This window comes from Myripristis murdjan, chromosome 12 (genome assembly GCF_902150065.1).
Source record: "Myripristis murdjan chromosome 12, fMyrMur1.1, whole genome shotgun sequence".
NCBI classification, from domain to species: Eukaryota; Metazoa; Chordata; class Actinopteri; order Holocentriformes; family Holocentridae; genus Myripristis; species Myripristis murdjan.
The window spans coordinates 1,130,606-1,145,401 of record NC_043991.1 but is presented as its reverse complement, the minus strand read 5'-3'; the positions used below and the strand labels follow the sequence as shown (position 1 = coordinate 1,145,401).

At 41.9% G+C, this 14,796-nt stretch overlaps 1 protein-coding gene across 1 annotated transcript in view; it reads left to right on the top strand.

The window, feature by feature from the left end:
- Positions 1-14,796, top strand: part of LOC115369170 (uncharacterized) — a 59,504-nt gene that overhangs the window by 13,618 nt on the left and 31,090 nt on the right. Inside the window, exon 3 of the mRNA XM_030065739.1 lies at positions 13,220-13,312. Coding sequence (XP_029921599.1) covers positions 13,220-13,312 — 93 coding nt within the window. The remainder of the gene's footprint in view (positions 1-13,219; positions 13,313-14,796) is intronic.

Sequence of the window (14,796 nt, the reverse complement as noted above, 5' to 3'; positions counted from 1 at the left end):
CAGGGGATCCCGTCCAGGAACGAGCCGGCTATTTCACAAGCGGCTGCCGGCGGCGTGTCCCTGTGAGTCATGTGTGGTGAAATGTCACGGCTCGAGGTTTCACAATGGCCTGGAAAGTGTCGGGCTGGGTTCTGTCAAAGTGCAGCCGTGTGCCAGCGCCGGGGCCCGGCTGGACTCTGCACCGCTGCGTGATAAGAGATCTGCAAGGAAAATAAAAAGGGTCGTTATCTTCAGCTGTAGGGTGGAGAGGAATGGGCGGAGGCAGGAATGTTGTTTATTAAAACGCCACATGCTCATATGGAGCTCTATTGTATCACTTATTAGATAATCAATAATAATAATAACTGCTATTCAGTGTTTACACATGGCTTTAGTGTTCCTGGCTGGAACAAGAATCGAATCCCTAACCCTCGCAGTGTTAGTGCCTTGCTTTAGGGAATTGAACCCCCGAATCCTGGCATGTGTTAGTGCCTCGCTCTACAGAATTGAACCCCTAACCCTGATACTTTTAGTGCCTTGCTCTACAGAATCGAACCCCTAACCCTGGCAGTGTTAGGGCTTCCCTTTAGGGAATTGAACCCCTAACCCTGGTAGTGTTAGTGCCTTGCTGAAGGGAAGTGAACCCCTAACCCTGGCAGTGTTAGTGCCTTGCTTTGGGGAATTGAACCTCTTACCCTGATACTGTGCCTTGCTCAAGGGAATTGAACCCCTAACCCTGGCAGTGTTAGTGCCTTGCTCTTGTGAACAAGTGAACATCTTTGATTTCCTGTTAGTCAGCGTTATTGTTGTCCTGACATACTGTGGCTGTTGTGCTGCGTTCAGGCGCTGCTGGGAAAGTCTGAAACAATAAACAATAAAATAAACATGGAGCATCACCAAGTGAACGGCTGAATTTGGAGAAAGCTTTCTCGTATTGTTTCTTGTTGTTTGTCTTTTTAAAAAAAATCTTTTCTGTTGCCGGAATTCCTCACAGCGCCACTTCGTTCATGTAAGTCAGATCAGAACCAGCAGCATGATGTCACGACAGGTGTCATAAAACACACAGGTGTGTTCACACGCATGTAAAAAACCAAGAAACCCTGCTGTGGTGTGTGTGTGTGTGTGTGTGTGTGTGTGTGTGTGTGTGTGTGTCTGCTTGGAGTTTTGTTGTCGTCTGTCGCCGGCAGAGTTGAGCTCTAAAGCAAACTGAGGGCTCAGTCATGCATGCTTAAGTATATATTCCCCCCGTCTGAGGAATGCAGTAACCCCAGGTTAATGGAGGCTGTTAGAGTCACTCCCACTCTATGTCTCTCGACCGCCCCCCCCCCTTCTCTCTCTCTCTCTCCATCTTTCTCTTCATCTCTCTCTGCATCTCTATCTCTTTATCTCACTTTCTCCCTCTCACTTTTTGCATCTCTTCTTTTTCTCTCTGGATCCCCCCCCCTCTCTTTCTCTCTCTCTCTCTCTCTCTCTCTCTCTCTCTCTCTCTCTCTCTCTCTCTCTCTCTTTCTCTCTTGATCCCAGACTACCAGAGGATGTTGAAATTATTTGATTTATTGAGATGATCTTTTTGCTGGGGTTCTCTGCTCTTGAGTTCTTAGTTTTTGGAAACTTGAAACTCGATTCTTTCATTCTTCATGCTTACAAGAACTTCTTCTTTATGACGGCATATTAGGGCCATTGTAGCGAGAAAAAAAAGAAAAAATACGGAGCCGGGGGAGGAGGGGTTATGTTTCGAGAAAATAATATAGTATAATAGTATAAAATATACAATGTTCTTTTCTTCAAAATAGCCTCAAATCACAATAATATGTGATAATATTGTGATTCTGGGCTCAAATCACCAGGATTTCCTTTTTATTTGTTTTTCTCGTAAATTTTTGACTTAATAATCTCAGAATTTTTTGAGTTTTTTTCCATTAATTTGTGAGTTTTTTTCTCATAAATGTACAACTTTAATCTTGGAAATTCGGAGCCTTTTTTTCTCAGAATATTACAATGCTCCCTTTTTCTCCTTCTAATGGCCCTGATATGCCATCGCATGTCCTCTGTGATCCGCTGTTGTGTTTTGAATCCTGTTTTTGTTTTGCTTTTTAAATCACGTCTGTCCTTTCTGAGCTTCATATTATGGACGTCTGCTGACTTTGTGCATCTTTGGCAGTGGAGGAAGAAAGAGCCTTTTTAAATTAACCTCTCTCCCTCTTTCTCTCTCTCTCTCTCTCTCTCTCTCTCTCTCTCTCTCTCTAATGTATTTTAAAGGAATGCATTCTTTCTGTTCACTCCCTCCAGATAGTTAACCAACCAGACCAACTAGAAAGAAAAAAACGCAACTGATCTTTCTCACAGCTGTGGCCAACACACACACACACACACTCACTCTCTCTCTCTCTCTCTCTCTCTCTCTCTCTGTTTGTCCTGTGGATTTGAAGGTGTATTATTAATATTAATATTGTAATTCTGGTGAGGGTGAAAAGTAAAATTCAGGTTGAGGAGAGCTTTGCATGCGTGTCGAGTCACACCCATGTTGAGTGAATAAAAATATGATAAACATGAACAAATATGGAGCATCAGAGCTCGTTAGTCTGATATCACACATCCAGTAACAAGGCTCTCAGAGCTTTTTTTTTTTTTTTTGCTGCTAAAATCTTAAAATTACAGACCCAGTTGTTTTATTTTTTTCTGCTGGATCAGAGGTGGCTGATGTTTTTTGGAAAATGAGTTTACCATGACGGCTAAGGCGGTGTGTTAGGGCCAAAAAAATAAAGAAATAAACAAGAAAAATACAGCGCCACGGAGGAGAGGTGTGGAGGCAATTTTTCAGGAAAAAAACTCAGAGTTTTCAAGGTTAAATTCGAGAAAAAAAAGAAAGAAAGAAGAGAAAAAACTTGGATATTCTCTGAGATTAAAGTGCTAAATTTACGAGAAACAACTTACAAATTTATGAGAAAAAACTCAAATTCTGAGATTACAAAGTCACAAATTTACAAGAAAATAAAACTCTGAAAAATATTTTTTGTGAACATAGAACCAGATTCAGGAAAGTGAAGCGATGTGGTCCCTTGACCAAAAACAAAACAAACAAACAAACAAAAAAAAAAATTCACATTTTTTTCTCATAATTTAGTGACTTTGTAATCTCAGAATTGTTGAGTTTTTTTCTTGTAAATTTAAGACTTTAATCTCTGAAAGTTTTTTTTACTAGGAACATTACCCCTCCTCCTCTTGCTCCCTACAGTGGCCCTAATCCGCTGACGTACAGCACACAGTGAGCACTGAATACTAATGTAATCCATTTTGGGTGGAGTGTCCCTTTAATGTGGTTTTCACACCCACAATCTTTGGTCTGTACTTTCATGTTGACTTCCACAAACAGCACACACACATATGGCAGCACGTCAGGGCCTCTGGTGGGAGAAAACTTCTGATTTTAATCTAATCTTTTTAGATCTTGTCTTTGCAAATTTGTGACTTTATAATCTCAGACTTTTGGAGTTTTTTTTCTTATAAATTTTCGACTTTAATCTCATAATTTTTGAGTTTTTTCCTCACAAATCTGTAACTTTCTAATCTCAGAATTTTTTGCTGAGTTTTTCTCTGGAAAAAAATTGAAATTCTGATTGTTTTTTTCTTTGAATATTAGCCCCACCTTCCCCAGCTCAGTATTTTTTTTCCTCCCTCCAGTGGCCCTAATGAGCCGCCGTACATGTGGGTGCACACGCCGTCCTGCCTGAAAAATAAATTCAAATTTCTCTGGATTTCATAAAACTCTGTGGAGCCTCATGTTCTGATGTCAGTCAGGATGAAGCAGGGAGGGAGGCTCTCAGTCTGTCTCTCTTCCTGTCTCCCTGTCTCCCTGTCTCTCTCTCTCTCTGTCTGTGGTGTGAGACCTGATGTTTCCAGTCCCTTTCTGTCAGTGGTGGGTGTGAGACCCGGTGTTTCCTGTCTCTCTCTCTGTCCTTGTATCTCTGTCAGTGGTGGGTGTGAGACCCGGTGTTTCCTGTCTCTCTCTCTGTCCCTGTATCTCTGTCAGTGGTGGGTGTGAGACCCGGTGTTTCCTGTCTCTCTCTCCATCCCTGTCTCTCTGTCTGTGGTGGGTGTGAGACCCAGTGTTTCCTGTCTGTCTTTCCATCCCTGTCTCTCTGTGTGTGGTGGGTGTGAGACCCGGTGTTTCCTGTCTCTCTCTCTGTCCCTGTCTCTCTGCCTGTGGTGGGTGTGAGACCCAGCGTTTCCTGTCTGTCTTTCTGTCCCTGTCTCTCTGTCTGTGGTGGGTGTGAGACCCGGCGTTTCCTGTCTGTCTTTCTGTCCCTGTCTCTCTGTCTGTGGTGGGTGTGAGACCCGGTGTTTCCTGTCTCTCTCTCTGTCACTGTCTCTCTGTCAGTGGTGGGTGTGAGACCCGGTGTTTCCTGTCTCTCTCTCCGTCCCTGTCTCTCTGTCAGTGGTGGGTGTGAGACTCGGTGTTTCCTGTCTGTCTCTCTGTCCCTGTATCTCTGTCAGTGGTGGGTGTGAGACCCGGTGTTTCCTGTCTCTCTCTCCGTCCCTGTCTCTCTGTCAGTGGTGGGTGTGAGACCCGGTGTTTCCTGTCTGTCTCTCTGTCAGGTGTCATGAGGATGAGCTCAGCTCAGGGTGTGACCTGCTGCTGTTTGCACAACCTCGTTTAGTTTGGCTTCATTTCTGTTTAATCTGCGGCTGCCCAGGCAGGTACAAACACCACACATGACTCTGTGCGTGTGTGTGTGTGTGTGTGTGTGTGTGTGTGTGTGTGTGTGTGTGTGAGTGTTCATGACTTAGCTTAAGGAATGTATGAATCTGACTTTGAGGACATTTCTACACTTCAGTCCTTTGTTCGACTCTCTTGTCCAGCCGTGATGAAAGTGCAGGAACAGAAAACTCGTTTGTTTTCGGCGCTTCGTGTTTTCTCGGCGTAACACAGCGACGTCTTGGGTGACGAAAAAAGACAAAGTCCAGTAAAGAGGCTGGAAGTGTTTGAAGAGTTCAATTCCCATGTGTATGACGGTGCTTTAGGGGCATCAGGGCGCCAGAGCAGGGGAATAATAGTCCAAGAAAAAAACTCAGAATTTCCTAAATTAAATTTGTATTTTTTTTTTTTTTTTTACATGAAAAAAACTCATACACTCTGTGAGAGTAAAGTAGTACATTTACAAAAAAAAAAAAATCACAAATTTTACATGACGAAAACTTGGAAATTATCTAAGATTTTTTAGGGAAAAAAAGCTAAAATTCTGACATTATAAAGTCACAAATTTACAGAAAAATCAGAAATTCTCTGAGTTTAGAATCATAACTTCACAAGAAAAAATAATTCTGCTGAAGAAAAAACTCGAAAGAAAAAGAAAAAAGAAGTTATCTTTTACTTTATTTATGTATTTATTTATTTGGTCAAGGAACCACAGCGCCTCACGCAGTGGCCCTAATATGCCTCCATACAGCCCGCAGACCCTCTTGTTTCACAGTGAGCCTGTTTCACTGGATTATGACCAAAATGTTCATGTTAGGTCGAGCTGAGAGTTTATTAAAGGAGTTCAGTTCCCTTCTTCTCTATTTATACACACATATATGTGATCAAACAGCATTTGATAAACAATTTGATAAAAAAATAGATAATCCGGGACCTTCACTGACCAGAGCGAATGCAAGACTTTTTCTCTGGAAAAAGAAAATAAATAGTTTCAGTTTCAAGTTTTTATATTTCCTCTATTTTTTTTTTTTTAATTGTTTCTGTTTTGCCGTCATCAGTTTAGAGTCTCTCTGTCTTTCCCACAGGAGTTCAGCTAGACTGTAGTGTGTGTGTGTGTGTGTGTGTGTGTGTGTGTGGGTATGGGTGTGTTTTCCCACTCCCCGATACCTCCATTACCTTAGCACTTAGCTATGTCATAAATCAGAGCAAAGAAGAAAGATAATCTGAAGGTTGTCTTGAACACACACATACACACACACACACACACACACACACACACACACACTCTGACAGCACAGTGGAGAGAGGTTGTGACTTGTTCCATCAGCTCATCATCATCATGTCAGTTAAACAGCACAAATAAACGTTTTATTAGAAACACCAAACAGTGTGGTCCAAAACACACACACACACACACACACACACACATACACACACACACACACACACGAACACACAGCAGCTGAAAGGGATCAGATTAAAGACAAAGTAAAGATGGAGGCGGAATCTTTAAAGTATCAAAATGACTTTTGAGAAAGTTTGAAAAGTTTCAGCCAATCAGGTCCTGACATCCTGATGAAGCCATGGATTATACTGGATTAGAGTATTTTAGATTAGATAAGATTGGATTGGATATATACAGTAGTCTAGGTTAGATTAGACTAGATTAGATTAGATACTGTAGATTAGGTTGGATAGATTAGTCTAGATTAGATTAGATTAGATTAGACTAGAGTACATCAGATGAGATGGGATTAGATGTTTTGGGTTGGATAGATTGTATTACATTACACTAGATCATATTAGATTAGATAAGATCAAATCGGATTAGGCTGGGCTAGACTAGATTAGATATTTGGTTAGAGAGATTATATTAGTCAACATTCAATTATATTAGATTAGATTAGAGTAGATAGAGGATGGATAGATTATATTAGTCGAGATTAGATTCGATCATACTAGATTTGATCAGATACCTCAGGTTGGCTACATTATATTAGATTACACTAGATTAGGTTGAATTAGATTAGATAAAAGTTAAGGTTTGATGAAAAAGTTGGATTTACTTCAGATGTTCTGTGGATTATGTGAGTTAAAATGCTAATCCTTGAAATTCCTTTTTCCAGAGTTCTTCTTCATCTTCGTTGCTAAGCTTTGTCTGTTCAGCAGGAAACACAAAGGGTTAAGGCAGCCTGCGGCTTACTGGAATGTGTTGTAGTGAAAGTGTGTGTGTGTGTGTGTGTGTGTGTGTGTGTGTGTGTGTGTGTGTTGCCATGGTGATAGTCATTGTTCAGGGTGTTGCCGCTGGAACATTTTAAAAGGAGGAAAGTCTGAGTGTGTTTGTTGCCTTTTGTTGGCTTTTTTTTTCTTTCTCCACATTAATCTCTGGCCCTTAGAGTTTAAACACTGATAATCTCAGATTTTTCAATTGTTTTCTCATATCGTTGCAACTTTAAGAATTTTGAGGTTCTTTTCCTCATAAATGTTTGATGATTATATTTAATATAATCTCAGAATTTATAACTTTAATCTCAGAAAATTTCTTTTTTTCGCTTATAGAATTGTGACTTTATAATCTCAGTTTTTTTGTTTTAGTTTTTTCTTATAAATTTGTGAGTTTTTTTCTCATTCATTTAAAACTTTAATCACAGAGAATATCCAAGGTTTTTTTCTCATAAAATCTACAACTGTAATCTTGTAATCTTGTAATCCACCCTCGTAGATTCTAAGTGTCGGTTCTGTCCGGCTGCAGTGTCGTGAGTGGGCGTGGCCGCCTGCAGGTGTGGCTGCCAGGTGAGGCCGCCGCCCCGAGCCGGCAGCCGCTGCCCGTCAATCATTAATGGAAAGGAATTCAATGGGTGGAGCCGCTGTGGTCGGGGTGCTGCGGCTCGTCAACGCTGTGATGCTGCCCCCTGCCCCCCCGTCCACATTCAGATTATTTCAGGTTATAATCCCAGACACCAAACAGGTTATTTCACGTGTAATTTCAGATTTTTCATCAGTTTCCACTGATGATGAGCGAAGCGGCTCTGGGAAACGCAGCTCTGCCTGAAATACGACCCGCAGAGCAAACTGGAGTCCTGCCTGCTGTTATATTTATATTTATACATAAAGTAACTGCTCCCCCTGTAATCTGCTGTAATCTACTGTAATCTGATGCTGCAGCTGAACAGTGGACAGGTGCGATCATGGGAAAGAAGGAAGCTAGGAGGAGAGCGTGAAGCATGTGAGGAATGAGGGTGGTACACACACACACACACACACACACACACACACATGGTACACTCAAAAAATTGCTTGGAATGGTGACTTCACACACACACACACACACACACACACACACACACACACACACACACACCTTTGCAGCTGACTCACGACTGCTTCATTCACAGTCAGCAGACACACATAGTCACACACACACACACACACAGTGTGTGTGTGTGTATGTCTACCTGTGTGTGTGTGTGTGTGTGTGTGTGTGTGTGTGTGCAGTTTATTGACACTGTCCATTCTCTCTGTAGATGACAGCTCTGTGCTGAGCTGTGTTTGTTTTGGCCACACGGCCGCAGAGTTACGTAACTCAGATATCTGGTTTGTCGACTCGGGATGTGGCTTATTGTTTTCTAATCTCAATAAAAAAAATTAAAAAAAACAACTCTCCTCACCCTCTCATATTCTGTTATTAGGCTCATTCACACCGACAGGTCCTCTTTGTTTCCAAAAAAATAAAAAATAAATAAATAAAATCCAACCTAAAGAAATAATCTGCAACGTCAGAGCCACAAAATACAGACTCTGTTTAAAAAAAGAGAGAGAATACCACAGATTACAGATTGAGGCACACTTTGAAATCAGTTCGTCACACTGATCAGTGACCAATTATAGACCACAATGCACTGCTGCAGCCTCGAGGTTTTTTCTTGTAAATTTACAACTTTAATCTAAACAATTCTGAGTTCTTGTCTCAGATTATCACACCCCTCTCCCTCGGCTCTGTAATGGCCCTGATACGCCGCCGTATATTTCTCTAACGAAGAACTTTCAGAAAACCTTTTTTTGCCATTTAGAAGTTTTGTTTTGTTTTTTGTTTCTGTTTTTTATTCTGCTGAAATGTCAGAAATGTCTCCCTGCGTCCGCCTCTGGAAATTTCAGCCTTGTTTATTTTATTTTGAAGAGATTTCCCCGTGAACATGGACGGGTTCGGAAGCTGCACCTCGGCACCTAACAGCTTTTCTTTTTGAGTTTCATCCCATTTTTTCTTCGTTTTCCTGAGGCGCACATCTCTCCGCCGCCTCGCCTCGCCTCGCCTCGCCGCAACGCGACGCCGCGGCCGAACGCGGCGGCTCCGGGTCGCGGCGGCGGGGCCGAGCGCCGCGCCGCAGCTCCGCGTTCCTGCCGCTAATGGAAGGCTGAGAGTCCTAATTATCCGTCCTCGCTGTTTGGAAACTGCCCACCGAGCCTGTCCTCAAACGCATCTCAGTGCATTTCCACAATTCAGAGCTCCTCGTGTGTGTGTGCGTGTGTGTGCGTGTGCATGTGTGTGCGTGTGTGTGTGTGTGTGTGTGTGTGTGTTCTCTCTAAGTTTTAATGAGTGTTGTTTTGCATTATGCAGTACCTCCGGGCTCCAATTTGGCATCTGGGAAAGCTGGCTTGACTCCAACTCGCTGGTCACCCGGCGCTTATTACTCATTAAGCCTCGTCGCAGGGCCGGCTGGGCGCTGGGTGCTTACAGCGTGTGTGTGTGTGTGTGTGTGTGTGTGTGTTGTTGTTGTTTACTTGTTTTGTTGTTGTTTAGTTGCTGCTCCAGTTCCAACAGTGGACTAAGAAATGAGAAAGTAAAGAAAAGAAGAAAATTTGATCGATGCCTGCCTGCCTGGCTTTCTGAGGGTTACACAGCACAACACACCTGTGTGTGTGTGTGTGTGTGTGTGTCCTTCATTCCTCTTTGCATACATGAATTATAATGCTTTGCGGAGACTCACTCAGGGATTTTTAATGCTGCCATACTTGTAACTGTGAAACTTGCAGCACAGTCGCTGCAGACGTAAGAAAAAAACACTAATAACTCAAAATCTGTGCAAATTTGTGCCGATTTTCTTCCTGATGAGAGACGTGCAGGAGGAGCGAGTGTGTTTAAGACACCAGCGGTGAGGATTCAAGTTAAAAATAGATGTGTTGTAAGTTAAAAAAAAAAAAAAAAAGGTGACAGAATGTTCTTGCTGGTCTATATTTTTCATTTTGTCCTCGTTGCAAGGAGAAAGAAGGACACACCTGTGGAATTCCTCACCGTCGGAAATTAAATCCCAAACAGAACTAAAGAGGTTTTACTTTGAAAGTTAAACTCTGGCTCAAGCAGCAGCAGAAAGGTGAACATTAATTCCCTACCAAGCCATCATCAAGATAATAGCACTTTCATAATGTTTAATGTCAAATTCAACTCGTGTTTTTATCTGTAATTGACAACTGCAACTGTGTTTATTTGTCTATTGGATTATTCACTGCATTTGTATCATTTATTTATTTATCTTTTTTTTTTTTTTCTGTATTCAGTATATCTCATTGTATTCTAAAAGCCTGACCAGGGACAAAGACGGCAAATTGGCTGAAGCTAAACGTCATATATATATATATATATATATATATATATATATATATGTATATATACGTCACATTTTCCCTTTTTTGTGGCAATGTTGTATGTGTTGCCCCTGTCAAATAAATATTAAATAAATAAAGGACAGAATCCACTGGCATCCACTGGACGTCTGTGAGGGTTAAAGGCTCATTTATACTCAGCCTTAAACACGGATACAGACTCAGATACGGATACAGATTAGATTAGGGATAAGATTAGGGATAGGATTAGGGATAAGATTAGGGACAGGGATGCGGTTCCGGTCGGAGCCCTCTGCCCGCGCTCGGCGTCGCTTTAGTGCCGCAGCTTCGTGGGCGGCGACGTTACATCGTTTTGTTTGTTCATGTGACCGGAGCATAAACGAGCCTTTTTTGTGAAAAGCAAAAAGACCCAGGAAACGACCTCGAAAAGCGGCGTGCGGTCGGCCGTCCCATGATGCCACGCTGCGGACGAAGGCGTGAGGGCGGCTCCTCCTGACGCTCGCCAGGAAACAGGAAGCAGCTGTTGTGTTTGTGTTTGTTGCTGACGCTGTAGTGGAGGAAAACAGTGAGAGAGAGAGAGAGAGAGAGAGAGAGAGAGAGAGAGAGAGAGAGAGAAACCGGTTTGTCGATCTGGGTGGAGCAAGAAAAGAGAGAGAGAGAGAGAGAGAGAGAGGTGGGACGGGCTGGATCGCCCCGAGCCGATAATGAAGCTTTTGTAGCGAGTCTGAAACGTCAAATCAAAAAAAAAAAAAAAAAAAAAAGGCTAAAAAATAAAACAGAAAGTAAATAATCTGAGACACAGCAGGATAATCCCAAACAAAACAGAAAGAAAGACAAACACGAGAAAAACAACATGCAGGAAAAACCCAGATTCAAAGTTGGAAAAATTAAATAAAAATGTAAAAATAAAATTATAAATAAATAAATACATCTATTCATTTATTAATTAATAACTACAAGTGCAAGAATGGAAGCAGGAATCAAAAGATAAAGTATAGGATGAGAGTCGGGGTGTGCGGCCGCTCCTCTGCCTGATTCTCTGATGTCCAAAAAATCAAACATGAAGATAAAGTCAAAGTTAAAGACTCGATAAAGTTTGGAACTACATTTCCCATGATCCTCGGCGACAGTCAGCCATGCTCAGTGTGACTTGGTGAGGAAGAGGAAGCTGCAGAGGAAAGCTCTGTGAAGCTCTGTGATTGGCCGGCTGTGGAAGCAGTGCACCGTGGGACACGCGCTCGGTTGCCCGCCGGCTGGTTTGGCGTGCGGCGGCGTCGAGCACATCGACGTTCGCACCGCGCCGTAATCCCGCACAGATTATCTGATGAATCTAGTGACACAAGATCTATGCAGACTGAGGTACATGGAATACATGATAATCTCAGAAGGAAAGTCTAATCTGAGCAGCAGAGGGACAAAGGAACCCGGGTTCTCTTCCTTCATACCACACACACACACACACACACACACACACACACACACACACACACACACACACACACACACACACACACACACACACACAGGGGCTGAGTAAACTGATCAGTCAGGCAAACAAACCCTGGCCGGATATTAACCAACACACTCACATTCTCTCTCTCTCTCTCTCTCTCTCATTGGGGGGGGTGGGGTGTGTGTGTGTGTGTGTGTGTGTGTGTGTGTGTATGGGGTGGGGGGGTTGGTCGTCAGGGTCGTCTCCATGTACACAACAGCACAGCCCACCCACTCACACACACTCACACACACACACTCAGACTCACACACTCGAAGCCCCCTGGGGTCTGTGCAGAGGAAGTCAGTTTAGGAGAGTGTGTGAGTGAGTGTGTGTGAGTGTGTGAGTGTGTGTGTGTGTCGTGATGAGCGCTCCTCTCTCTCCTCGCTCGCCCCGGCCGGCGGTGAGTACCATCGACTCGCGAACGTTCAGAATTTAACGAAACTTTAATTAAACGCTGAGCGAGCGGCAGGACGCTGTTTAAAGGGTGGAATGCACCTTTAAGTCTGTCTGGAGCCGCACCGATGGGACCGAGAGCTGTGGTCAGTGTGTGTGTGTGTGTGTGTGTGTGTGTGTGTGTGTTAGAGACATCACGACTGTTAGCTAAAGCTTCAACTTTTCATTTTCATTTTTATGTAATTTTATTTTTTTAAGTTGAAGTTAGATGAAATTAATACCTTTTAAAGCTTTTATTTTTTAGATTTTTATTTTTTTTTTTTACTATAATTTTTAATTTATTTAGTCATTTTTTTACTGAGTTAAAGTTGGACAGATTACTAAAGTTCTTTTACAACCAATTTTTTTTTTTTTTTTTACTTAATTTTGATATGATGTTTTCTTTTAATGAGCTGAAGTTGGACACACAGCTGAAGTCTGTTCTTTAAAAACCTTTTTTCAGATTTATTCATTTATTTGATTTGATTTTACGGCATTTAAGTTAGCTAAACTTTATTCTTTTAAAAGCTATTATTTTTCCATTTTATTTTATTCTATTTCATTTTTTATTGAGTTGAATTTGGACAGTCAGCTCAAATGTATTCTTTTAAAACCTACTTTTCCTTTTTCATTTATTTTATTTTATTTTATTCATTATTTTATTTTGTACTGAGTTGAAGTTGGACAGTCAGCAAAGTTCATTATTTTGAAACCTTTTTTTTTGTATTTATTCTTTTTCATTTTTGGATGTTCTGTCTCAGTTGGAGCTCGTCAGGCCCGTGGGTCTGAGCTCACGTTTCTTTGTGTGAAACTTTCATATCTTCAGATTTATATTTATGGTCGGTGTCGCTGCTTTTATTTTTTTTAGTGGTTTGGTTTCTGTCTCTCGCCTCTCGGCTCCCATTTGGCTGCATTTCATTTCGTCCAAGTGTGTGTGTGTGTGTGTGTGTGTGTGTGTGTTAGGGCACTGATTTTAATGATTTTTTTTCCCTCTCCAGAGAAACGACGTCTTTCCTCCTTCACTGGACGAGCTACGGAAGCTGATAGAGGACAAAGTTCACGTGCTGCACACCTCTGTGACCCACGACCAGGTGAAACACACACACACACACACACACACACACACACACACACATCATGAAGCTGTCGTTACAAAGAGTCCAGCATGACGGGCTGAGCTCACCTGTCACCTGACGTACGGCGCGGATATTTCCAGAAAAAACTCCAAGACTAAAGTCATAACTTTACAAGAACAAAAAATTACAACTAAAACAATTTTTCTGAGTTTTTCCTCGCAAATTTATGACTCTATAATCTCAGAATTTTCAAGCTTTTTTTCCTTATAAATTTACCACTTTAATCGCGGAAAATATCCATGTCTGTTTCACGTAAATTTACAGCTCTCATCTCTGAATTTTTTTCTCATTAGAAAAAATTCGAAAAAATATAAAAAACATTAACAAAAGAGAAATAGTAAATTAAATGAATAAATAAACGAATAAATAAATAGAAAATTACGAGAAAATTTGTAGAAATACAAAACAGTTAACAGTTAGCAAAAGATTACCGGAACATTACAAAAATGTGGAAAAAATAAAAACAAACAAACAAATAAATAAATAATACAATAGAATTACCAGAAAACTAGTAGAAAAACCAAACAAAACAGAAAATAACAAACTGGAAGAATCTCAAAGAGTGACGTTTGAAAGCCAAACGTCACGACAGGTCCTTTCCCATGTCAGCGCAACACACACACACACACACACACACACACACACACACACACACACACACACACACACACACACCCATAAAACTGTCAAATTAGGGCAAAACAAAGCTTTGCCTGCTGTCTGAGTTTCAGTTTGAGTTGGACTGAGTCACTCTTGACGGGCAGACAGACAGACAGACAGACAGACAGACAGACAGACAGACAGTGTGTGTGTGTGTGTGGGGGGGGCATCGTGTTCTGCCAGAATGACTCAGCCAGTCTGTCGTCTCTGGGCCTGCAGGGTTTAGTGAAGCCTCCTCAGCACACACACACACACACACACACACACACACCACATCACACTTGGTCTGTCTGTCTCTCTGCGGCTGCACATCTCTCTATCTGCACATCGCGTACCTGTCTGTGTGCACTCTGATGATTCATGTCGACGTGTCTGCGAGCTCTGATCACGTCACGTAATCCCTGCAGAATAATCAGAACAACACCAGTAATCCTTCATTTCCACAGCAGCCGGAGAATCCAAGAAAAGCAGGAAACACGTTAGAACACGAGCGAAAGCAGAGGCAGCAAAGCAAACGACAGGAGGATCCAAAAAACATGGACGTCAAATAAATGGAGACGCAGCGACAGCAAAATATGTAGAAACAAAGAAGACTCAAAAATGCAAAACCCTTACCCTTACCTTAACCCTTACCCTTAACTTAACCCTTACCCTTACACTTAACTTAACCCTTACCCTTACCCTTACCTTAATCCTTACCCTTAACTTAACCCTTACCTTAACCCTTACTCTCACCCTTACCCTTACCTGCAGCTCTGAGTGTAACGCTGATTTCTGTT